This window comes from Canis lupus, chromosome 18, assembly GCF_048164855.1.
Source record: "Canis lupus baileyi chromosome 18, mCanLup2.hap1, whole genome shotgun sequence".
Lineage (NCBI taxonomy): Eukaryota > Metazoa > Chordata > Mammalia > Carnivora > Canidae > Canis > Canis lupus.
The window spans coordinates 5,182,051-5,209,873 of record NC_132855.1 but is presented as its reverse complement, the minus strand read 5'-3'; the positions used below and the strand labels follow the sequence as shown (position 1 = coordinate 5,209,873).

Here is a 27,823-nt window from a genome sequence, read left to right as displayed (position 1 = left end):
ATCCAAGGACCCAGGGATCCTGAGCAGAAGGTAGACACTTAACCAATTGAGCCACCTAGGTGCCCCTTACCTAATCTTTCTGATTACCCAAGACCAAAAGCAGCAATTCAGTGCTCTACTAATATTTATCTGAATGGTCAGTGTATGTCATGATACCAAAGATTTTGATGATAGCTTCTTACACCAGGTGTGCCTTATCTGTTATTTACATTTGTTGTGACACTCAAAGAACCAAGGGTACCACAGGATTGAGCCATTAGTAGTCATCTTTCTGGATATTGTGACTCATCTTTTCCCATCACTGTGGTGAATGTTTGGTTTCTACACATGTTGGTCCAATGGTTGTGCAAATGCCACACAACTCCTCAGTATTTGCTTTGCTTATCTGCTGGCCTCTTGGTCAAATTGGAAAGTGTATGGAGAAACTGATTTCTCTCTGTAGGCTCAGGATGTAGGCACGTTCCACACAGTAGGAAGGACATCTTCAGCTCCCCTCTTGCCTGCAGCACATAAGGTACAGTTTGTGGCATGCAGTATCCCAGCATTAATATACTTTTTTTACTGTCTGCAATCTGAGATACCTCTGATTCTAAATGACTACCTGCCAACATTCACAAAGAGAAAGCAGGAGACTGTTTTCTATTAGTTTGTTTATTTATCAAAGTAAATTGTACTTGGTGGAGAAGATGGTATTCTTTTCTTTCTTAGGGGAAGGATTTGGAGAATTCTCTTTAAGGATAGTGGAATCAACTTCATCTGATACTGAAATATGAATATCCTCCCTCCTTCCCTTGTTTGAGCAGTTTAATGATTTACAACTGAATACTGTCCACTTTCTTCAGGCATTTGTGAGTATTCTGATCCAGAGAAGGTTGAACTGAATCATAAAAGAGTACCAGGATGGCACATTGTTCATTTTTGAGAAAGTCATTTGACTTTCAGGTCTTCTGATTTGCTCTATCAGAGACCATTTCTCACTATTTGGTGAACTAATTTAATAAGGAAACTAGCAAAGAGTTCTTTATAGGTCACACAGTAGAAAAGAGTAGAGGAACATTGCCTGAAATTGTGGAAGAGCCTATAATTCATCTTCCACTCCACTGGCCACATCCACAAGACTTTTCCCAACTATTTGATCACTCAGAGTTGCAGTGAGTCTTGAGGTTTTGATATTTAATATACATCATCCTATAATTCAAAATATTGATAGTATTTTCAGCTTTCATCTAAGCTTATAGTTATTCTTATATAAAAATTGATTTACTAAGAATTTTAGAGTTCTCTTTTCAAGAGGTTTGATTAGCTCCTGAATTTTAGGACATGATTGTAGATTTTCTTGTTCCTGTAAAGGAACTATTTTTCTTCAGCCTTTGTCAGGTTTGCTTAGACCTTTCTTTTTTTTTTAAATGTTGTAAGTATAACCATAAACCTTTCTTTTCTCCCTACAAACCCATCGGAGGTTAAGAAACTAGATAACCACACTTTTAAATTTATGTCAAATAAAAATAAAGATCTTTGAAGAATCTTTCTCATGCCCTTATAATGTTTGGACTCTATGTCATCTTATTTTTTTGCTTAAAATATATTTTAAATAACCGAGTTCTTTGTTTCTTAGTCCTCCAGTTACATATCTTAATTCGAACTTCCCAGATCACTGAGATCTTTATTCCCCTCCTCTTCATTCTGTTGGTGAATGAGGGTACTTACCTTCAGGTTATATGGGTGACTGAACACACAACACATGAAACCAGAGGAGATGAACAGCGATTTATTAATCACATGTACTCAACAGCCCAGGAGAGGGAGACACCAACACACAGTGTAGGGCCACTTGGAGGTTGCACTTGGGAACAGAGTGCGCAAGCCAAGGCTGTGGAATGCAAGTTTTGTAGTATCAAGAGGGTGGAGTGATCCCTTGGTTCCCACAGGAAGATATGATTGGCTTGTTTGAATAATTCTGCAGTCTGGTGTGCTCCTCAGGGATAAGCAGGGACTGTGCCTGTTCCCTATGATAAAGAGCGTTGTCTGACCAGGGGACCTTATCTGCAAGAGCAGAGTCAAGATGGGAACTTGTAGTTAGGCCATTCCAGGCCCTCCTGTTTTTCCCACATAATACTGGTCCTCAATTTTAGGCCTTATACTACAGGTCTTAATAATACTAACCCATTACCAAAAGTATTTACTGGTAATATATCAAAATTTTATTTATTTTATAGAGATTTTATTTATTTGAGAGAGAGTACATGAGTGGGGAGAGGGGCAGAGGGAGAAGAAGTAGATGCCCCCACTGAGTGAGGAGCCAATGTGGGGCTCCCTCCCAGAATCCTGAGATCATGACCCGAGCCACCCAGGAGCCCTCCACAATTTTTAATAGTATAATTTAATCTTTGAGTTTGCCTTTCTTTGTGATCTTTCTTCTGATAAGTTGCAAAGTCTACGAAGTTCTGCTGTGTACAATATTACATCTTGTTAGGATAAAGATGGCCAGATCATATGTATGCAGTGATGTGGAGGCACGGAAGATGAGGGTTCCTGTTTAAGAGACTGAATGGAGTGCTGAGGCTCCAGTGTTATGTATACGTGGGATGAGAAAAAGAGTGGATAGGCTGTAGGAGCTGGAAAATGGCAGAGTAAAAAAAGTAGTAGCTATTATTTGAGTGCTTATTCTGTGCCAAGCACTTTTCTAAGTGTGTTATCTCATTTACTGACAGTAAGGAAACAATTTAATTTGCTTATGGTCATACAGGTAGTAGGTGGTAGAGCTGTAATCTGAATCTATACAGTCTTATTTTAGAATTTATGTTGTTAACAATTAACATTTTATAGCCTTCAGATATGGAGAAGCTTTATATGTTATATTAAGGACTTTGGACTTTATTTTGTTGGCAGTGGGGGAATCATCAGATGATTTTAAGCAGGAAGAAACATCAGAATTTGCATTGAAAAATACCAGTCTGGTGGTAGAATGGAAAATGAATTTTGAAGATTATGAGACTAGAGGCAGGATTGCTTTTGTAACAATGCTGAACAAGGTGGATCTGAATGGAATGAAATCAAAGTTGGGATTGAATTTGAACAAAAGAGATAGACACTCACTGATCATGTGCTTGAGGGGGCTAGGGGAACGTGAAATGATTTGTAGGTGGTGCCAGTAATTTTATAAAGAATAGAAGGGAGTAGGTTTGGGTGAAAACATCTATCTTTGAGACATTTTGATGGATATTTCTAGTAGAGAAGTTATACTTAGAAAAATGTATCTCGAGCTTGACAAACATGGTAGATGTATAGATTTGAGAGCTGCTGTTGTGTGGGGATTATAGAAGTGGTAGAAGTAGGTGAGATTGCCTAGAATTTTCTTTTGTTCCCAGCCTGTCTTCTGAACCATCATAGAAAGACGATGCTGTAGTCGGAGGCAGCTCTCTGAAAAGCCATGGACTTCATTTGAACACTTCATTCAAATCCTGATTCTGGATCTCTGCTTTTTTCCTTCATAAATTGAAAGTAGTAACAGCCATCTTAGAGTAATTTTAGAGAACATTTTATTTTTTCTAACAGAGGTAGAAGTTTTAAAAGTTTAAGAAATGATATATTTTATGCCTCTTAATTTCCCTGTAAAAAATGGAAGTTTATACAAGTTAAAAAGATCAAACCTTGGGTATACATCATTTGTCTTAGCTAAAAGTCACGATCTTACACATTCCCACCATGCAGCTAGGAAACCAGCTTTTCTCTGGTATTACTATCACTGGTTTTTGAAGTGAACAGAATCAAATAGAAAGGGGAACGATGACTTCTAAGTGAGTAGAAAGGGTGTTGGTGTATGGAAGTGAATGCATTGCAAACAACACAAATGCCTGGGCATATGCCAGCCTTTTGTGACTATAGGGCACAAAGAAACTAACATGTAATGTGAAAATACCTGTTCCAGGGCTATTTTTAAGAATACTAGAGCTGTACTTGTATTAGTATAGCTATACTAATCATTACCAACACTTTCGTTACTGTTAATAATAGCTAATACTATATATTTACCCAGGTTTACATAGTTAATGAGTAGTGGAGATGAAAATCCAACCCAGTCAGTCTGGCTCCAGAGAGTATACACTATACTGCTTCCTTATATAAGCGTAAGTTTTTGTGCTTTTGAGTGTAGTTTATTTTAAAATTAACAGTCTATATATAGAATTGTATTAGTGATAACTCTTAAAATGTTCATTTAGGAGGTGCCTGGGTGCTCAGTGGTTAAGCACCTGCCTTTGTTTTTGGCTCATGGCGTGATCCTGAGTCTAGGGATCCCTGCAGGAACCGGCTTCTCCCTCTGCCTATGTGTCTGCCTCTCTCTGTGTCTCTCATAAATAAATAAAAATCTTTTAAAAAAAAAATGTTCTCTTCTTTGAAATACTGCATTCTCTGACTTTTAAATAAATGGGAGTTTATTCTTGCTTATAGATTTATTCGACATATGCTAACTACTGAGTACGGGGTATAGGACAGAGGAAACAGGAATCCCTACCTTGAAGGGATATTGAATGTTCAGTTATTCAACAAATATTTGATTTAAATATTTAATTAGAAAATAAGTAAATAGGGACACCTGGGTGGTTCAGCGGTTGGGCACCTGCCTTCAGCTCAGGTTGTAATCCCGGGATATGGGTTCAAGTCTTACATTGGGCTCCCTGCGAGGACCCTGCTCCTCCCTCTGCCTATGTCTCCCTGCCTCTCTCTGTGTCTGTGTCTCATGAATAAATAAATAAATCTTTACCAAAAAAAAAAAAAAGAAAGAAAAGCAAATAATATTAATTATCATGGTTGCTAAGGGTATTTTCGTTTTTTTTTTACTTTTTTAAAAAAAGATTTTATGTATATATGTATGTAATCTCTGTACCCGAAATGGGGCTCGAACCCACAGTTCTGAGATAGAGAGTTGTATGTTCCGTCTACTGAGCCAACCATGTTCCCCCAAATTTTTATTTTATTTTATTTTTTTTAATATTTTATTTATTTATTCATAGAGACAGAGAGAGAGAGAGAGAGGCAGATACACAGGCAGAGGGAGAAGCAGGCTCCATGCAGAGAGCCTGACGTGGGACTCGATGATCCAGGGTCTCCAGGATCATGCCCTGGGCTGCAGGCGGCGCTAAACCGCTGCGCCACAGGGGCTGCCCCCAAATTTTTATTTTAAATCACCCATTATTCATCATGACAAGTGTACTCCTTTATCTCCATCACCTGTTTCATCCATCCTTTCACCTTCCTTGCCACTGGTAACTGTCGGTTTGTTCTCTAGCTAAGAGGCTGTTTCTGGGTCTCTCTCTCTTTTTTTTTTTTTTTCCTTTGCTCATTTGCTTTACTTATTAAATTCCACATATGAGTGAAATCATGGTATTTGTCTTATCTGACTTTTTTCACTTATACTCTATAGCTCCAGCCATGTTATTGTAAGTGGCAAGATTTCATTCTTTTTAATGGCTGAGTAGCAGTCCATGGTGTGTGTGTGTGTGTGTGTGTGTGTGTGTGTGTGTGTGTCTGTGTGTGCATGTGCGCGCATGCATACCACCTCTTCTTTATCCATTCATCAATCAGCGGATACTTGGGCAGCTTTCATATCTTGACTATTGTGAATAATGCTGCTATAAACATAGGGGGGCGTGTCTCCCTTTGAATTTGTGTTGCTGTATTCTTTGGGTAAAGAATTGTGCCCACAATTGTTGGATTATAGGATAGTTCTGTTTTTGACTTTCTGAGGAACCTCTAAACTTTTCCAGAATGGCTGTACCAGTTTGCATTCCCGCCAACAGTTATAAGATGGTTCCTTTTTCTTTACATCCTCACCAACACCTGTTGTTTCATGTGTTTTTAATTATAGCCATTCTGACAGGTGTGAAGTGATATCTCATTGTAGTGTTGACTTGCATTCTCTGATGACAAGTGATGATGAGCATCTTTTCATGTGTCTGTTGCTCATCTATATGTCTATGGTTACTAATTTTTAAAGTCAACATTTTATATATAATAAAAATAAGATATGCTATCATTTGAGAGATTTTTTTAAAATCTTTTTTTGTTGAGATATGGTTTACTGCCATAAAATGCACAAGTCTTAAACATTTAGCTCAGTGAATTTTCACAATAAATGTGCTATCACCATTCACTTAAAGAACATTTTCCATCATCTCAGAAAATTCCCTCATGTTTCTCTCTGATCAATCCCTGCACCTTTTGCCCAACCATACTTTCCTTTGTCACCATAGATTAGTTTTCCCTGATTTTGGATGTCTTATAAATGAAGTCACACAGTATGTATTTTTTGTATATGTCTGGCTTCTTTGCTCTCAGCTTGTTTTTGAGATTTGTTCATGGTGTTGCATCAGTACCCCAGTTCATTTATCTATCTTCCCCCCCCCCTTTTTTTAAGTTTTATTTATTTAAGTAATCTCTACACACAGCATGGGTCTTTGAACTCATGACCCTGAGATCAAGTCACACGCTCTTCCCACTGAGCCAGCCGGGAGCCTCCATTTTCCTCTTGATGTACCATTGGAGTTATTATGAATAAGACTGCTTACAAACATTCTTAGGCATTCTTCTTGTGGACATATGCATTACATTTCTCTTACATTCATTTCTCATACATACCTGTATGAGATTGCTGGGTTACGAGAAAGAACTCGTGAAGTAAGTGATTTTCATGAGTTACACAAAGATGGGTTTTTGTCATTTGAAAATTTGTATTAAACAATTAGAACTTTCCTCAAACACAATTCGTATAGATGTTAAATGTTTAAATATGTTTAGCCATAGATGAAACATCCAAAAAGTACCCATTTACTTTATTTTTTATAAGGTCTAAACTATAACAAATTGTTTTTGAGTCTCCAAAATCATGAGTTGTTTCAAACTATGGTAAGCAAACAAACATGGTAGAAAAGATCATATCTTAATCAGAATGCAAGTAATTAGAATCCTTTATTTAACCCAGAATTGTTTAACTTGATTTTAAGGACACAATGTCTCATTGCGACTTATAGCAATGCTTATACTAGTTTTTTATGTATAAAAATGAATTATTCATCACTTCCAGAGATAACTGTTGGAAGTCTTTAAAACAAAATAAGTTGTTTGCGAGAAGAAATGTATTATTAATTTAATTTTACATTACTTACATGATTTTGTTAAATATTTTTTATTTATTTATTCATAGAGACAGAGAGAGAGAGAGGCAGAGACACAGGCAGAGGGAGAAGCAGGCACCATGCAGAGAGCCCGACGTGGGACTCCATCCAGGGTCTCCAGGATCATACCCCAGGCCGCAGGCAGCGCTAAACCACTGCGCCACCGGGGCTGCCCACTTACATGATATTTTTTAATGTTAGCCAGTGCCTCCATAATAATATGACAGTATCTCTACCTGTTACCTTCTGATGTTATTGAATATTCAGAAGTTCCTTGAGGAAATTACATTTTTGCAATGACTACCTGAATTATTGCTGAATTCATCAGACACATTTTTAGAAGGATTTGGAATTTATTAAAGTGTATGACATGTTTTTCATGTCTGTGACTGAAATAAGGAAGTAACTCACATTTTAAAGTATTACGAATATCTTTTGTTTTGTGTTGGTTCACTAGAAAAAGATGTATACTTTAACAAAAGTATTGGGTTTTATTCGTCCTTATTACAGTGTAATTAAAAAATGGATCTCTACCCCACATCATACAAAAAAATTAGTCCCAGGTGAAGTAAAGACATAATGCAAAGAGGAAAATTTCAAATTAAGAAATATTTAGGAGAAAATCCCCATAACCGGAGTAAAGAAGAATTTTTTTTCCTACGAAGTCCTTCACTGTTTAGGATTTTCTCTTGCATAACCACAGTACAGTTACCAAAGTCAAGAAATTAAACACTGATACAATACTATTTTCTAATCAACACCTTATTCTTATTTCACCAATTGGTGGTACAGGATCGAATCCAGGATCATAGTGAGTTTTATGTAGTGACTTTAATCTGGAACAATTTCTCAGCATTGTCTGTTTTCTATGACAACACTTTTAAAGATTCCACACTAGTTATTTTGTAGACTGAACCTCAGTTTTGGTTTGATGTTTCCTCAAAATTAGGTTCAGCCTATGAATGTTTGGGTGTAAATGATGTATCCTCAGTATATCCTATTAGGCATATGATGTCAGTTTCCTATTACTTACAACTTTTATTGTTTGGTAAAGAAGGTGTGTGACTAGTTTCCTCAATGTAAAACTACTATTTACCCTTTATGTATTTGGAGAAATACTTTTAGAAGTAATATACTTTTATTATACTATTATTATTATACTTTTGTAAGTATAATATACTTTTATAATAAGTATTTGGAGAAATACTTCTATACTTTTTGGTTATGTAAATGTCCTGTTATCATTTTACCATATTTTTACCCACAAATTTTAGCATCCATTGATGATTTTTGCATGCACAATTACTGAGGTCTTGAAGGTGATTTTTTAATTCAATACTTTCTACATTCATTAGTTGAAATTCAATGCTCAAATGGAGAGCTTTCCCTTGTTCGTTCATTTCTTTGTGTCAATATGGACTCATGGATTCTTATTCATTAATGGAGTAATCCATTACTGTCATTACTGAATTTGTTGTTAGAGTTGTGGAATTTCTTTTAAAGGAAGAAAGGGGCGCCTGGGTGGTGTCTGATCTTGGCGTCTGGTCATGTCTGGCTCATGTCCAGAGCTCAGGATGGTGTGATCCAGCCCCATCTAGGTCTCTGTGCCTGCTTGACGTTTCCCTGCACACTTGCTCTCTGTCTGTCCCTCACTCTCAAGTAAATAAATAAATCTTAAAAAAATAAAGCCCGTAAGAAAAATATGTACAAAAAAGTTCTACAGTAATACTTTTGTGTTATCTCAGACGGTTGATAGGTTATTTTTATGCAGGATTAATTTATACTAACATTTTGGATATTGTTTTGAACATATTTATCTTGTATATAAGTAACTTTATAGTCACATGTGGTATCTGTACTTTCACCAGAAACACAAAGGAATGGACATACTTTTTTTGTTATGCTTATCTTTTTATACATTTTATACAAATATTATTTGGATCCAAGAGAAATAAATGTACAAATATAGCTCTTTCAGCTTTTAACTCAGGTTAATGCATTAAGCTCTACATTAATAGGTTAACTTTTTAAAACTATACTTCTTAGTGCAGTTGTTATGAAGTATGCCTATCAGTTATTGGTGACTAACATAGATAAGAGTTAATCTCCCATCTAGCCACACCTCCTTCCCCCTCCCTTGTAAAAAAAAGCCTCCCTACTCCCCCACCTCCAATAGTCTAGAATTGCAGTTTTAAAAATACAGTAAAACAGATTCTCTCTCTGGTCTCCCTCTGCCCCTCCCCCCTTTGCTCTTTCTAAAAGTGGGGGCGGGGGCAGTGGGGGGACACCTGTGTGTCTCGGTCATTTAAGCTTCCAACTCTTGATTTCAGCTTAGGTGATCCTCAGGGTCATAGGATCAAGCCTCAGGTGGTGCTCTTTGTTTGGCATGGAGCCTGCTTGAGATTCTCTCCTCTTCCTCTTCCCCCACCCCCCAAAACAATAAAATAAGTCTTTCCTGAATCTAACTGCAGTTTAGAAGGACTTGATTTTGATTAATACATGGAGGAAAATGGTGGGTAACGCAGAAGATTTAGCAGAGGGCCTAGGAATGTATCTTTTTTTTTTTCCCTAGGAATGTATCTAATAATTCACTGGGCTCTTCCAGAAAAGCCCAGAAAAATAATATTCCCAGGGATAAATAGAGTATAGCTCCATGTATATTAGAAAAACTTTGAGGAAATATGTGTTTCTTTAATTTTTAGAAATTCTACTCTTGAGACCTCTTGTTGTATGACCTTTTTCCTTTTCTTGGATTTAGAATTGGGCTAGAATAAATAGTTAATAAGATTAAAAGAAAAAAAAGTCAGCCAGGAAGGCTGTGATGTAGGGAAACTTTAAGTCTATAGCAGTAGTTAGAAAATACCCTGATGAAATTCACAAAGACCAGATTACAATATCCAGGCATAGCTGGTAAATCTTGGGTTCTCAGACAGCGCCTGTGACCTCCTATCCTTAATGGTACTTCTTTTGACTCACCATTCACTTTGGATATTGTGAGCAATCTATTAACTGTTTTTGGTTACAGCATAATAAATGCGTATCATTTAGTGCAAATAACAAGGGCCAATAAGTCCATAGAAAAAAAAATTTACATCCTTTTTGCTTTCTTTGGTGAAAACTCCAAATAGAACTAAAATTCTAAATGGCGTGTGCCTTTTATTTTCTAACAATTTAATATTTTAAAGCTCAACAACTTAGCTAATTGTTATCACTAAATATGCTATATATATATACACACACACATATATATATATATACTGCTTGCTATTAGTACTTTAATTTTGTCAGTTTTATAAGTCACTAGGACTGCTAAAAACAATCACCTCTGGGTACCTGGGTGGATCAGCTTTAGCAGCTGCCTTCAGTTCAGGTCATTGTCATTGTCTTAGGTTCCTGAGATCAAGCTCTGCATCATGCTCCCTCTCCCTCTGCAACTCCCCTTGCTCATGCTCTCTCTCAAATAAATAAATAAATAAAAATCTTAAAAAAAAAAAAAAAGAACCAATTACATAAAAATTCTAAATGTTTTCAAAAGAAATTAATGAATTCATCAGCAGGTTACCACAGTTTTTATTTGTTGCCTATGGTAATGACAAAGACATTGTTGTTGTTGTTGCTTTAAGACTTTGTTTTAAGTGCTAACAACTCCTTACCTCACTGTAGGGGCAGGGGTGTGATGAAGGAAATTAAGTTAAAACATTTACATAATCATAATAGAGTCTAATATATGTTTAGCATGTACTGCTTCCATACCCTTATTCCACCTTTGCCTGTTTAAAGTATTTTTAATATTTTGGCTTTTAATTTTAAAAATCTTTTTTTAAAGATTATATTTTTTAATAGAGAGAATGCTAGCATAAGTAGTGGCGGTACAGAGGGAGAAAGAAAGACTCCCTGCTGAGCAGGAAGCCAGATGTGGGCACCTGTGGTGAGTCAGTCCCAAAACCCCAAGATCATGACCTGAGCTGAAGGCAGGTGTTTAACTGAGACTGAGCCACCCAGATACCTCTTGGCTTTTGGTTTTATTTATTTATTTTTAAAACATTTTTATTTATTTATTCATAAGAGACAGAGAAAGAGAGAAGCAGAGACACAGGCAGAGGGAGAAGCAGGCTCCATGCTGGGAGCCCGACGTGGGACTCGATCCCGGGACTTGATCCCGGGTCTCCAGGATCCCACGCTGGGCTGAAAGCTGCGCTAAACCACTGAGCCACCCAGGCTGTCCGGCTTTTGATTTTAATATTAGTTTTAAACATTTAGAAGAGAAGAATAATTTTGAAAATACATAAAACATAATAATGTTTCATTATGTATAAACACGATTTTATTTACATGTTTATTTATTTATGGACATTTGGGTTGTGGTTTGTTTCCAGTCTTAAGTATTTGTGAATAGATTTTATTTTATTTATTTATTTGAGGGAGAGAAGAGAAGCACAAGCAGGGGGAGGAACAGAATAAGAAGGAGATGCAGAATCCCCACTGAGTGCAGAGCTCAATGCAGAGTTCGATCCCAGGACCCCAGGATCATGACCTGAGCTGAAGGCAGATGCTTAACTGCCCAAGCCACCCAGGAGCCCATTTTTTTTTTTTTTAAGAAAGTGCGCAAGTGCACATGCAGAGCCCTATGTGGGCTCCATCTCACGACCCTGATATCATGACCTGAGCCAAATTCGGGAGTCCAATGCTAGGGATGCCTGGGTGGCTCAGTGGTTGAGCGACTGCCGTTGGATTCTGGGATCAAGTCCTGCATTGGGCTCCCTGCAGGAGCCTACTTCTCCCTCTGCCTATGTCTCTGCCTCTCTCTGTGTGTCTCTCAAATTAAATGAAATCTTTAAAAAAAATGTCGAATGCTCAACTAACTGAGCCACCCAGGTGTCCCAGTAAATAGATTTTTGTATGGACATAGGTTTGCATTCTTCTAGGGTAGGTAGATAGATACCCGTTTTCCAAACTGGTTGGTACAATTTTGGGTTGCCACAGCTATGTATTAGGGTTCCAGTTCTGCATCCTCAGGAGTGCTTGATATTATCAAGCCATTTTTATTTTAGCCATTCTGCTAGGTATGTAGTAGTGTTTCATGATTTCAGTATTCATTTCCTTAATGATTTATGGTGTTGCACATCCTTTTGTGCACTTGTCTTCTGTATATCCTGTCCACTGAAGTGTCCCAAGTTTTTTGCTTACTATTTTCTTACTGTTGAGTTTTGAGTGTTTATAATCTGGATACAAGTTCCTTGTCAGCTATGTGATTTGCTAATTTTATCTCCAGTTTGTAGCTTGTCTTTTCATTCTCTTAACAGTGTCTTTAACAGAACAAAAGATATTAATTTCAGTAAAGTCCAGTTCATCAGTCTTTTTTTTAATGGATTCTTATCATGTCTAAGAATTTTTTGCCTAACCCCAAGTTGTGAAGATTTTCTTCTGTTTCTTTTATTTTTAAGTTCCGTGTTTTACATTTAGAGCTATGATCTATTTTGATATAATTTTTAAAGTAAGTCATGAGGTTTAAGTTGGTGTTCATTTTTTGCTCATAGATATCTAATTGTTTGGGTTTTTTTTTTTTTTAAGATTTTATTTATTTATTCATGAGAGACGCAGGAGGGTGGGGGTAGGACAGAGACATAGACAGAGGGAGAAGCAGGCTCCACACAGGGAGCCCCATGTGGGACTCGATCCCAGGCCTCTAGGACCATGCCCTGGGCCAAAGGCAGGCATTAAACCTCTGAGCCACCCAGGGATCCCCGAATATCTAATTGTTTGAATATCCTTTGTTGAAAAGATAGCTTTCTTTATTGAATTGCCTTTGCACTAGTATCAAAAATCATTTGGCCATATATATGGGTATATTTTTGGACACTTAGTTCAGATCCACTGGTAAGTCTTGAAATCAGGTAGTGTCCATTCTCCAACTTTGTTCTTTTTCAAAATAGTTTTAGCTATTCTCGTTCATTTGTCTTTACTACTATGCATTTACTATTAAGGGTATAAAATAATATTTAATTCTCTTGTTTCCTAAGCAAAATCTATTTTTAATACCATGTGTATGTGTTGGGGTTATTTTGGTTATCACAGTGACTTTTTTATCTTGCTTGCATTTGGGGAGAGGGGGTCTTAATACATGGCCAAAATAATCTGCGTTCATTACATTCTTTATACATAGAAAAGTAATAATATAGAAAACATATCAATGTTAGTATCAGCTTGTTGATGTGTATCAGAAAAATTGTTTTGATTTTGATTGGGCCCTCCTAGAATCTGTAGAATAGTTGGAAGAAAATTGTCATCTTCACATTATTGAGTTCCAATCTATGAACATAATATATCTATTTAGCTCTTTAATTTCTTCCATCAGTATTTTGTGTTGTTTTCAGCACACAAGTCCTGCATGTGTTTTGTTAGATTTACACATAAACTATTATTTTTTTAGATTCCTTGGGATTTTTCATTGTAAGCAGTCATGTTGTCTGCAAATATAATTTTTTTTATGAAATGTCTTTCTTTTTCTTATTGCACTGACTTTAATATAATGTTGAATAGTAGTGGTGGGAAGAAACATTCTTGTCTTTCCTGATTTTAGGGGGAGAGCATTCAGTCTTTGACCATGTTAACTGGTAGGCTTTTTTTGCAAATACCTTTTATCAGATTAAGGACATTCTCTTCTTAGTTTGCTGAGTTTTTGTCATGATTGTCGAATGTTATCAAATAATTCTTCTGTATCTATTGATTTCCAGGGTAAACACTTTTGGTCATGATGTGTTATTCTTTCTGTAAGGTCCTAGATTCAGTTTTCTATTATTTTATTGAAGATTTCTACGTTCATGAGAGATGTGTTTGTTGTGAGTTGTGTTTCTTGAAATTGTTAAGTCTTTATTAGAGAATAGCCCTGTTCTTTTAAAATGAATTGGACAAAAAAATAAAATAAAATAAAATGAATTGGACAGTGTTCTCTGGAATAATTTGCGTAGAATTGGTATTTTTTCCTAAATTGTTGGGTGTAAGGAAACCTGGAGTTTTATTTGTTGGAAGGGTTTTAACAACAAACTCAGTTTCTTTAGTAGATCTAAGAATATGCAGATTATCTATTTTTTCTTAAGTGGACTTTAGTTTTTGTGTCTTTCAAGGAATTTTCTGTATCTTTTAAGTTATTGCTATTAACATTTTAAGTACCCCCCCAAAAAAGGTTTATACTGAGGTAGCTGTTTGGTAGCTACACGTTCATCTTTTGGTGGGAAGATTGTACCCATTCTACCAAAACTATTTTAAATCTGAGAAGCAGTATAATGTAGTGAATGAAAGTGTAGATTCAGGAATCAGACCAACTTACTTATTAACCTCTTCTGCTTCAGTTACCTACCGCATCAAAAAATTACAAATAGGAACTACCTCATAGGGTTGTTGTGAAGAATAAATAACCTAATTCATGTAGTGTGCTTGGTGAACGCTGATTTAAATAATCCTGTTAAAAGAAATCTTTTTCATCATTGTTGTCTCTCAGTGGTATCCGACTATAGTTACAGATTTTATTTCAAACTTTTTAGCGTTCCAGACTACAAAGACTTTTTCTTTTTGTTTTAAATTGAAATGTTCTACCTTTTTAAGGCCTTGTTACGTATGTGGCCTCTAACTAGAGATATCTTTCTAGCCATAGATAACCTCTTTTTCATCTGTCTCCTCCGAAAATCATGTATAGTTAGATGCATGCACCTATATGTAGAACACCTATACACATATATTACTATTTCTTTTGCTATCCCGTATTTTCAGTTTCTACATCGAGCTAATAAAGTGGGAAATATGAAAATAATTGTTTTTGCCAAAGTCCCTTGGCAATATTGAATTCAGCAAATACATGAATGTGTGTTAAAAAAAATCCCCTAGGAATCCTGTTTAAATAGTGGCTCCTAGGTCTTATTTCCAGAGTCTAATCCAGTCAGGGTGCTGCCCATCATTATGAGTTTTTGACGAGATTGCTACTGTTGCTGCTGCTTGTTGGGGACTGCCCTTTGGGGGAAGTCAGCCACAACTTGGAAGTTGCTGGGGTAGTCAGAAATTGATTGGGAAACTGTTAGAAATATTCAAGACTTTACTAAAGTAGAATATTGGGCATGCTATTTAAGCTCTCTTATTTTCATTAGTAATTGATCTCCTTATTAGACCTGGCCTTCATTCTCTAAAATACGCCTGTCAGTATGCCTCTTGATATTTTCTCTCTCGTATCTTCGAACTAAAATTTCCTAAGATCAGTCTTAGGAAAAACATTTTGTCAAAGGATTCTTTTTTTTTTTTTTTGTAGGAAAAACATTTTGAATTTAGACCTTTCTTCCCCCTTCTTTTGTAGATTTTTTCACTAATTTGTGATTTTAAAGAAACATAAATATGGCAAATCTGTTTTCTTCATTTTACCTAAATGCATCTTATTTCTTCACACGCACAAATTTTCTTTTCTTTTTTTTTTAAGATTTTATTTATTCATAGACACAGAGAGAGAGGCAGAGGCACAGGCAGAGGGAGAAGCAGGCTCCATGCAGGGAGCCCGATGTGGGACTCGATCCTGGGTCTCCAGGATCACACCCCAGGCTGCAGGCAGCGCCAAACCGCTGTGCCACCAGGGCTGCCCGGTACAAATTTTGATTGATTTTTTTTTTTTTTTCCCATTTTGGTTTAAAAGAATTTACTTCTAAGAAAATGTTTGTATGTAGGTAGTTTTGCATCCTTAAATGTGTTAAATATATATTTTATCTGCATTCAGCCTATACATTATGATTCTGTTAAATGATTGAAGCAGTAATAAACTTAAGGTGTTTGAAGAAGCGTCACTAACTTTGAAAAAAGTTTAAAGCCATTTTCAGTAGAACTTTGAAGTAGTATAATTTTGAATGTATTTTCGGTTATTTTAGCAGAGGCCTATGCCATGGAACATTTATATCTTCATTTCTGTTTTAGGTGCGAATAGCAGCAAAATTCATTATTCATGCCCCTCCTGGAGAATTTAATGAGGTGTTTAATGGTGAGTGTTTAATTCATAGCATTAAGGCTTGATATATCAAGCACTCCTCTTTTTAAAAGAATAAATTATATAACCAAAAGAACTAAGCTAAGGGGAGGGAGGAGTATGTAGGAAAAATCTGTACTTTCTGAATTACAGGGAAAATTTTTTGTCAATATTGATCTCATAATGGCGTGAATATATTTATGAGACATATGAAAATTATGTTTAAGTTAACCTCCTTAAAAGAGTAATATTAAATTTTTTGAAAACAGATTTTTAATTTTAACTATTTTTTTGAATTGTGAAATGCATTTTTTTTTGTATTTCTTTTAAAGAAAAACTTAGTATATAATATGAACAGCCAAAAAAAGGGGGGAGGGCATTGTTTCAGCATGTTCAGAAGATAAGAGAACGTGTGAAAACTATTTAATTTATAGCTTAAAAATTAGTTCACAGTATGCCCTTCTTTAAACCTCAGTGGCAAACATTTTTATAGTTATCTACCCATACATAGATCAGAAATGTAAACTGTTAACCAGTCTCCTGGTTGCTGTAAAAATTAACAATAGCTCCTCTTTAACAGTGAGAGTGCTGTGGATGAACAATCACCAGGAAAATGGCCTATAGTGATCTTTTTATGAAACTTTTCTTAAGCAGTTTTAAGAATAAGTTACCATAGGCACTGTAAATGTGTTATTTCTACTTATGTATATTTGGCCTTCACTGTCTAAAATTAAAACTAATTTACACAGAACTCTTCAGTTTTATTTTTAAAACATTCTATTCCAGAGTAAATTATTTAAACATATTTTAAAGAAGTTTAATCACTCATTTTCATTCATATAAGATATAATGGAATCTCACCTCAAAAAGATCAGGTTTAAAAGTCTAAAAATGAGGTAAAAATTTTGTGAAGTTAAAATTACCCTGAAAATTCCTTAAATCATCAACAAACTACAATGCATGATTGAATGCAGTTACCTAGGATAATTTTTATGCATTTAAAAATTTAACCACTCAGCTACACTTAGAATGGGAAGTCTACACTATATTCTGCCTTTTAAGATAACTGTAAAATCTCAAATAGTGAATTATAAAATTGGGAGAGAATTCACAAATATTTCTGCTTCCTGAAGGGTTTAACTTCAGCCTCTATATATTCCTTAGGTTCAAAAGTTGGCATGTAACTTGAACTGATAGCGGTGAAACTACACTAAAGCCAATGGCTCACAAACTCTTGTGCAATTAATAGAACCAAGAATGAATTGTAAATTCTAGATGTTTTTCACTGAATGTTCTTACCTTGAATTAAATGCCCTACAAATTTGTTCATTAGAAAGGCCCTAAAAGAATGTATGAGTCCTAGAAATTGCTTTTCTGAGTCTCTCTGGAAATTGATGTTGGTAAGTTCTATGTTGAGGTACAATAAATTTGGGTGTTTAGGATAAGCCATTCACTAGGTTTGGGATGGAGAGTGAGCTATGGAACAGAAGTGGGATATAGAATATTACATGTAAGTTTTAAATAGGGAGTACTTTATTTTTATTTATTTTTTAAGATTTTATTTATTTATTCATGAGAGACACAGAGAAAGAGAGGCAGAGACACAGGCAGAGACACAGGCAGAGGGAGAAGCAGACTCCATGCCGGGAGCCCGACATGGGACTCGATCCCGGGACTGGGATCATGCCCTGAGCTGAAGGCAGATGCTGAGCCACCCAGATGTCCCTTCATTGCTGTTTTTGTTGATAACACCAGTATGATGATTCCAAGAGAAGCAACAGATTTTAGAATTTTAAGTCATAAAATCATGTTGATTTAGTGGTTCCCAAATACCGTTTCCTAGGCTGGCTATGTTAGAATCATTGAAACATAAATATCTGGTCTTCATTCTCAGAAACTGATGCAGTAGACCTGGGCTGGAGCTGTGAAACATAAGGGTTTTATTTTTTGTTTTGTTTTGTTTAAGTCTCGTACTCACCACCTTATGGTTCTGACGTGCAACCTGGCTTAGAACCACAGCCTGATCCTTTCTTTAAGAACAGATTTTATTCAAATTCTTTTGTCTTTTGTCTGTGAAATCTTTCATTTTCTTCTTCTGTTATTTCCTTATGATGAAAGCTTTCCAGAGTAAAGCTAACTGGATTAAATAAATCATGCTTTTAAATTTTATTCCCATTTAGTACTGGAAGAGATACACTACCACGCAGCACCACTATTCATGATTATGTTTTAAATATTGAATGTGAAAAGATCATATCAAATCTCTCCAGTTTGCTTTGTGAGATAGGAAGAACTGTAATTTTAAATGTCTGTTTTTTAAGAATAATTTTTTAGGCAGTAGCTTCCATTGCTTAAAATCAGTTAATTTAGAAATCTAATTAGTATTATTTTAGTGGTTAGCAGAAGAGATTATTTTTTAAATTTGGGCCTGCTGCTGAGAAGAGGCGTGTGAATAGTCAGTATTTCTTCTTTGGAGTAGCTTTATGATTTATGTAAAAATGATTCGTAGTCATTCTAAAATTTCCAAAGTGCAAAATTGAATCTAAAGATCACATAAAATTCTGCCCTCTAGTTCTCCAGTGTTTGAATTAAATACTTCTGCCATTCTCCGTTGAACCAGGTATATGACATTACATAAATATGATAATACTATGCATACTGAGTTTTCCCCTTGCTGTTTATCGTGTTATGGAGGTATTTCATGTTGATAAATAAATTTTTTCACATCTACATTATGTTTAATGGCTGTTCAATTTTACACCCTTTATAAGGTCTATATAGTCTGTTTATATTTAAGTAATTTAATGGGAGATACTTAGGTTTTTTTGTGTTATTTTCATTTAGTGAAATGCACTGTAGTATGTATTTTATGATCACAACTGTAAAATAGCCAAGTGTGTAGCAAAAGTAAAGAAAGAAAATATACCAAGATTAGAATTCCGTTTGGTGAAATTATGTGGATTTTTTTCCCTATTGTTTTACAAAGTGCTTAGATTTTCCAAGAAAAGTATTATTTTTAAAGTTATGTTTTAATGATGAGTAGGCAAATGTCTACATAATAATTGAGTCTAAAATTAGAACAGAATTAAGAATCAATAACCAAAGTGAGATTGCTAAATCAAATAAAGCAGTTATCCATATTGAACCAAATACATTCATCTGTTGTTTGAACATGAGCTGAGGACAGAAATGTCTACATCTGTGCTCTGTTCACAAGCTGTTTCTTGCCTAATCCCTTTTTGTATGAAGCAAATTCATTTGGAACTCATGATAATGTTGTCAAATTAGGAGGCAGACATCTTCTGCAACTCTCACCAATCTTTTTGATGGAGCTTAAACTCCACTGTAATTCCTTGGAAATACATTACAGTCTGCCTATATTGGCTATTAATTAAGAAGGTATAAAATAACATTTACAGGTTTCCTCTGCTATCCAAAAATAGAGTTCTGTGAAATCTTTCATTAGCCGAAATGGCATAAAGTGGAGAAACAATTGCCATTTGGTAAAAGTGAAAATCCTCCTTGGATTCCATTCAGTTAGCAAAAGCAGGTAAAAAGCCAAGTAGCATAAAGGGAACTTTCAAATAGCTGGGGAAATTTCTATTTCTGTTTAATTCCCTCTCCTGTTCCTAACCAATATCTTTAATAATAATAATAATAGTACCTTGGTGTGTTTTTGTGATTATTTTGGTCATCATAGTAAAATTTTGATCTTGCGGGGGATCCCTGGGTGGCGCAGCGGTTTAGCGCCTGCCTTTGGCCCAGGGCGCGATCCTGGAGACCCGGAATCGAGTCCCACGTCGGGTTTCCGGTGCATGGAGCCTGCTTCTCCCTCTGCCTATGTCTCTGCCTCTCTCTCTCTCTCTCTCTGTGTGTGACTATCATTAAAAAAAAATAATTAAAAAATTTTTAATCTTGCTTACATGGTGGGTGTGGGGGAAGACTGGGGAATGTTAATACATGACCAAAGGAATCTGCATTCATTACATAAGAATTTCAAACATATAAAAATAATAATATAGAAAACCTAATACTTATTTTGCAGATGTTCGGTTACTGCTTAATAATGATAATCTTCTCAGGGAAGGAGCAGCTCAGTAAGTATTACATATTATATTAACTAAGTGACATAATGAGAAAAAAATGTTTTAAAGGTGTTTTTTAAGCAATAATCCCTGAAATAGATATTCACACATCAACTTTAAATATATATGTATATCATATGTATGTACATAGAGGAGAAATATTTTTGTTGAGGTTTAAATATATATGTGCATTATATGTGTGTAATCACTCAAAAGAGAAATACTTTTGATCACAGAGGGACATAGGGACACAATTATAACCTGAAATTATCTATTGAGTATTTGGCAGTGGCTTATAAACTCAGCACGAGATTTTGGCATTGCAGGGTTGGATAAAATTATCTGGAAACTTTGATTTTTGAAATTGTGATTGCTTTTTAATGCAGGTTTTACTTTTTGTTCTGTGTTTGACCCTAATAGATTTTTTAGGATTAGGAGTTCATTTTATTCATTCATCAATACCTAATACAATATCTGACATATATTAAATAAATAAATATTTACTGGATTTGTGAGTGATCCAAAAAAATAGGCAGTCCTCGTACGTCTTTGGACCAGTGACCACAATCAGGACTTGCCACAACTGTCTTAGGATTTTGGAGAAATAATTAATTCTCTATTCCCACCTCCAAAAGTAAGGTGGGGACTCCTATGTTAGGCTAACCAGTTCCATTACTCATTGGAGATTTTTAGGTACCTTGCAAAGAGTGTTTAGTATCTGTCTGGGCACCTTTTCTCACCCTAATATTCTACCAAATATATGAATTCTTGAACCGGGGGAAATTTGTTCTTATTCTGTTTTTATAATGTTTAAAGGCTTTATCATATCTGTCCTTTATAGTTAACCCTAATGAAGTTAGAGGTTCAACAGACCTCTAGGCATATCTCATTTTGCTTCTGATTTAAATTCCTGTTATCTTTTAATAGCAACTTTTATTTATAGATCTCTTTGTTTTTTAATTCCAATATAATTAACATATAGTATTATATTAATTTCAGGTGTACAATGTAGTGATTCAGCGATTTATACATTACTCAGTGCTCATCACAATAAGTGTATTCTTAATCCTCTTTATCTGTTTCACCCTATTATTTTTATTGGGAGAAAATGTACTTAATATAAAATTTAACCATTTTAAGAATACACGTCTTTGGCATTAAGTCATTCACATTGTGTAACTATCACCACCATCCATCTCCAGAACTTTTTTTATTTTCCCAAACTAAAACTCCATATCCATTAAGCAATAATTTCTCATTCTCCCCTTCCCTCTGCCCCTGGCAACTACCATTCTGTTTTTTGTCTCTATGAATTTGACCTCACTAGGTGTTGCATAGAAGTGGAATCATACGTTATTTGTCATTTTGTGACTGGTTTATTCTACTAAGCATAGTGTCTTTTGTGTTCATTCATGTTGTGGCATGTGTCCGAATTTTATTCCTTTTTATTTTTTTTTTATTTTTTTTTATTTTTTTTTATTTTTTTATTCCTTTTTAATACTGAGTATATATGTATCACATTTTGTTTATTCATCTGTCAGTGGACATTTGGGGTGCTTCCACTCCTGTTAATTATTAAAGTGCTGTATAGAAATCAATTTATATCTTTGACTTTAATGATAAGCTTCTAAGTGAATGGCTACTTATTCCTAAGTTCTTTAAACTTTATTTGCATTATTTGTGTATTTGGGACACCTGGGTGGCTCCGGTTGAGCATCTACCTTTGGCTCAGGGCGTGATTCCAGGATCTGGGATCCAGTCCTATGTCAGGCTCCCTGCAAGGAGCCTGCTTCTCCTTCTGCCTATGCCTCTGCTTCTCTCTCTCTCTCTCTCTCTCTCTCTCTCATCATGTGTCTCTCATGAGTAAATTTTAAAAAATTATTTGTATATTCAAGTAAAATTAATTTTCCTTATAATAGCATATGGCATGTTGAGAAAATCTTACAGAAGTAAAGAAGATGTAGAGCATTTATAACTTCTAACACCAGTGCTTTCAGAGTACTTTTCCTCCGAGTTCTCTGTGGTAAATAAATGTATGGATTGCTTCATGTAGATGCAAGAATTAGTGCTTTTGGGGGAGGGGGTATTTTGTTTTTACTCAAGAAAATGAGAAACTTGACTTGTTGAAAGAATAAGAACTTTTCCTCAAAATAAAGTTTAATGAAGGTCAAAGAAATATTCATAATTATTTAATGGTATGAAATAGCCATATAATTGACTCAAAAATGATGAAAGTATTGAAATTTTATTTGTCCAAAGAAGTACTTATCTGATGATGGTTTTTACATTTAAATTAAATAAATTGGATTTGTTGTAAAAAAGAATCAGAATGTGAGCACATTTCTCTTTTATTATAAAACACTTTATGGGGACAATTGTCCACATTTCAGGAGGTATATACATTAAAATGCCTGAAACTCTGATATTCTAAGGAAATGAGTCTGAAGAAATCAGTAGGTAATGATAAAACAAGATGTTTATTGTATGATACCAAAAAACCCCCACCAAAATCTTAAGTAGAAAGTTCAAACTGTCTTGCATGTAGTTATACTATCAGTAAGTGATTGCTAACCAGATGAACACTTAGAGAAAATATTAATTTTTTTGTTGACTTTAGTAGTATTCTTTCCAAATTTCTCAAAACTATTCATTTGAATTCATTTTGTAAACATCTGAGGGTATCTGTGATTGACTTTAGAACTATATTACTCTGGTTCACAGTATCCTCTCCATGAAATAATTTTCAGGCAAAAATAGTATCATACTCACTGTTCACTAGACTTGGTTCTGAATTACTTTTAAAATATCTCCAAATCTGGTTTCACCCTCTAAGAAGATTCATTGCCTATAATCGAGGCTGTCCAAAACCCCATAACGCTAGTTTGCAAAGTGTGTTGAAAACATTTAGAATGTGTCCTAGTGGCAGTTTCACCAGAGTAAGTACATTGCCATAGTCTCATTTCTTAAGTTGTCATCTTGGATATTGAATTTCTTTTGTACAGGTACTTCTCTTTCTTACATATATGTAATTCTTTCTTTGTTTCTTTCTGTTTTTCCCTGTCCTTTAGCTTTTTAAATCTTATTGTCCCCCTCTTCCTATCTTTCTATAAGGGGGAAAAAACATGGGTATTATTCTTAAGAGTGGTTTTATTTTATTATTTTTTTAAAGATTTTTTCATTATTTATTCATGAAAGACACAGAAAGAGAGGCAGAGACATAGGCAGAGATAGAAGCAGACTCCCTACAGGGAGCGTAATGCAGGACTCAATCCCAGTACCTGGGGATCACGACCAGAACCAAAAGGAGACGCTCAACCACTGAGCCAGCCACCCAGGTGCCCCTTAAGAGTGGTTTTAATGGGATATAAAGGCACAAATTAGATATGTTTCATAGTATGTAAGAGTAGACATACTAAAGAGTCGGTATTCTCAAGTCTTCTAAATACCCAGAAAGAGCCTTTTATTCAACTGACATGTGATTGCCAGACCTCACTGTGATGATAAAATAAGTCTCTTAGGGATTTTCTAGTGGGGAGTTAGATATGTTCGGTATTAGGCCAAATGAAATAAAGTATTATTATAATACAGACATATCAAAAGCCTTTGGAGCCCAAAGGGAGAAATTCTTAATTTCTATTTAGAAGTGGTTTTGAGCTGAATTTAAATGATGAACAGGGTTTGAATAGTAAATAGGGAAATAATATGGCTAAACTGAGGGAGACACCTGGTGAAAAGTAGAGTCTGTGACTGTTGCATGACTAATAGTAATGAGTGTAAAAATCTAAATACAGGAGCAGGTATTTAGAAGAGGATGATTGGGCCATAGAACTGTATAGGGCAGAGAAATCACTGTTTTCATTGTGTCTAGTGAGAGGGCTGAACACCTAGATATTTGCATGGGTGGGGGGATGGGTGAGTAGATGATGAGTAGGTGGATAGAGTAAATTTCTGAACTGAAGGGACTTTAGAAGTCAGCTAATCCAAAGCCCTCTTTTTATAGATAAGGTAAGTGGGCCACATGCTAGCTGATAATGGGGTTTGGACAAAACCTAGGTATTTTATATTCTCACTGCTAGGTTAGTATCTTTTCCATTGTACCATGTAACTATCACCTATTTAACGTGCTTTGAGCATTTAAGATAACATTTTACCTATTTTCATACTCATTGTCACTTTTCAGATTTCCTGTTCTTCCCTCATTCCCAAGTGATAGATCGATGAGGTTTGATATTCTGGGTAGTAAAAGGCCTAGGACCAAATTACTATCTACATTTATTATTTACATATATCTTTGACTGGAAAATGAATCCTACTTTCTCGATCTAGAATACTATTTTTATTTTTAATCTCAAAGTACTTTTTACATTTGTTAGTCTGCTGTTAATTTATCAGTAATGGCTTTGCTTATCCGAACATTCCTTTGTAGAGGATACTCAGTAGCTAATAACCTGAAAATTCAGTGGATGTCTTGCTATCCAGAAAATCTTCCAAGTAGATTAGGTTGACAGATGTATTTCTAAATTTTAAAATACTCAATATCTTTTCTGTTAAGTGGAGAAAAAAATACCCAGGTTTTAGATTTAATAAAAATATAATATGGTCCTTACATATTTTTCAGGTAATTTTCTGTACTATGAGAATCTTTCCTATAAGTGTATTACATAATTAGGTAATGTAGTATTACCTTATATTACCATATATTATACTTATATGAAAGTAGAGAGAGGATTTATTGTTGAATCCATTTTGTCACCATTTCTTAGTTCAGACTCTTCAGCAGTTCTAACATGGACATTTGCCTAATAACCACCTAACTGCTTTTTTTGTGGCTCTAGTTGCTCCACTGTCCACTTGTCATACACACTGCAGCCAAATTAATCTTCTTTAAAGGTACTTAGGTTCTTCTTTCTCAGAAAGCTTCAGTGATTCTGTTTTGCCTCCCAAATGAAATAATAATTCTATCAGTCAGGGCTTTTCACTTTAATTTAGTAAATACAATTGAGCACGTGCTATGTGTCGGGCATTGAGCTTGGTGCTATGATGTGGATCTAACCTGTCTTCCCATGTGTTTAGTTTATCCTGGTCCCTCTAATTGAAATATTCTTTTCTTCCCATCCCTCTAGTTTTTGCCTACTCATTATTTCAAGGCCATTTCTTAGTGTCAAATTTCTAATGAAGTCACCTCTAAAACTCTTCTTACATATATCTTTGCATATAGCCTTGCCTTAGTGGAATATAATTTTTAAAAATGTATATTTTCCTTGATGCTTTCTTTATTGCTCATTGTCTTACAATACTTTCTACTTTGTGTTATGATTGTGCTTATCTGTTATCTCTCCTACCCAACTGTAAGTCCTCTGATCATAGGATCTGTCGGATTGCTCTTGTATCTCTCATAATAACTACTCTGATTCCTGGTGTGTTGTATGCTAAATACATACTTGAATAATTAGATACGTATCTTGTTAGATGGCTAACCTTTTACTTTCAAGGTATTGAGTGAAAAGACAAACTATATTTACTGTTTTAATTTTCTTTTGCTAAACATTGAAGGCTGCATATCATTCATCAGTTTAAAAAATAGCCATATCTATATAATATTTATAGTTAATAAGAGATCTGTAATGGAGAGTCGTAATATTTAACTTGCCATGTGTAGTGCAGGAGATTTATTGACAAGTGAATTGTTCGTACTATTTTAAGAGTGTTGAGTTTTGTAACTTTAAATAATTGGCCTTTCTCTTTTATAGTGCATTTGCACAGTATAACTTGGACCAGTTTACTCCAGTAAAAATTGAAGGTTATGAAGATCAGGTATGTTTCATATAAACACGGGATCTGACTTTTCTGTGTTGCATTTATAATGGTTAATATATTCTGCAAGAACTATGAGGTGGTATGTTTAAAGATAAAGTGTTCATTTTAAAGATAGCCACTTATGGACAAAATAATTGAAAATTTGGGGGTTTTTTGTGGAGACCAATAATACTGTTAGCAGAAAGTCCCTTTTAGAAGTATTCAAATGTAACTCTTTTAAGAGTTTAGAAAATAATTGCTTTAAATCTACTTTCTTGTTTTTTATAGGAAAAAAAATCAATCCTATATTAATCCAAAATCTAGAATATATATTAGTAAGATTTATATCATATTTTGGTTGCTCTGGAATTCTACAGTTCTTCATGTGAGTAACTTAGCATTTAGTAATTATTAAATCTTTTCTTTCCAAAGTGAAAGTTAGAATTGCTAAGTTAAGAAAAGCCACCAAAGATCATTAGTTTTGTTTTTGTTTTTGTTTTTGTTTTTTCTGCTTTAGAGATACTAATAATCAAACAGTGATTGTGCGAAGCACAACTTTCATAAAACAATATGAAGAAGGAACTGGTAGGTAGAACATGAAAGAATTTTAACAATTCTTAATGACCAGTTATGTCAAAGCTTGCATTTGGCATTATTCATTATATAATATGTAGTCTTGTATTTACAGGGGGAAAAGAGAGCCTAGACAGATGACTCGTAACTGCAGAGAAAACAAGTTTACATATATAGACATGCTGTGTGTATGTATACACACACCTACACGTATAAAGCTATATAGTGTTTCATTTTATTAATCTCTTAAATTTATTTTTTTTGGGAGATTTTTTTTGTCTTTAATTGTAAACAAAGCTGTATTGTAAATCTTTGTACCTCTGAGCACAGTATTGACCATTATTTTCTTAAAATACATTCCTAAAAGAATATTTGCTGGGTTCAGGGAATGTATTTTTTTAAATGTTGGATAACTCCCAAACTCATTTATGAACCTGGCATAATATTAGTACTTAAACCTAATAAAGATAAAACAAAAAGCAAACTGTAATCTCACTTATGACCATAGACTTAAAAACTTTAGATATTAACAGATGGAATTCTGGAATTTATCAAAAGAATGACAAATCGAGACTAAATAGATTTTATTATAGGAATGCATGAGTGGTTCCATGTAAGGCAATATATTGATCTTATCTATTAACCAACAAAGAGAAAACATTATCATGCATCAATAGTGTAATCAAGCAGCTAGTCCTCATTACAAAATTCCTAAGTAACCTAGGGATAGAAGAAGGAAGACCTCTTAAGTAGACTGTAAATCACAGTAAAGTCACAGTAAATATCATAGACTACAAACAAACACTAAAATAATTATAGTTAAAATAGAAAATTTGCCAGGTTTGTCCTCTTATTATTATCTAACATAATGGAGGTATAGCAAATAAGACAAGAGAATGAGAACTTTTAAAGCTTTAGAAAAGAAAACTCTTGGTAACAGCATTTATATAAGAATGCTAACCAAAAGAAACTAGTAGACTTAAAACAATTTTGTGAGATGGCTGAATTTAAGGTAAGTATACAAAACTCATTAGATGTCCTCCATTGCACCAAATAAGTACTTTACGCTGGAAATGGTTGGAGGGGTAGGAATTCCATTTTAATTGGTTAAACTCTGCATTAACCTAGGAATTACCTGAACAAGAAAGGCAAAGGATTGTGAAGAGAAGGTGATTGTCTTCTTAAAACATAAAACAGGATAT

At 34.8% G+C, this 27,823-nt stretch overlaps 1 protein-coding gene and 1 pseudogene across 1 annotated transcript in view; one reads left to right on the top strand and one right to left on the bottom strand.

Annotated features, from left to right (window-relative positions):
• Positions 1-27,823, top strand: part of CAPZA2 (capping actin protein of muscle Z-line subunit alpha 2) — a 60,638-nt gene that overhangs the window by 15,800 nt on the left and 17,015 nt on the right. Inside the window, exons 2-4 of the mRNA XM_072783338.1 lie at positions 16,119-16,182; positions 20,213-20,264; positions 26,003-26,066. Coding sequence (XP_072639439.1) covers positions 16,119-16,182; positions 20,213-20,264; positions 26,003-26,066 — 180 coding nt within the window. The remainder of the gene's footprint in view (positions 1-16,118; positions 16,183-20,212; positions 20,265-26,002; positions 26,067-27,823) is intronic.
• On the bottom strand, positions 119-5,242 carry LOC140608516 (RAB11-binding protein RELCH pseudogene; annotated as a pseudogene).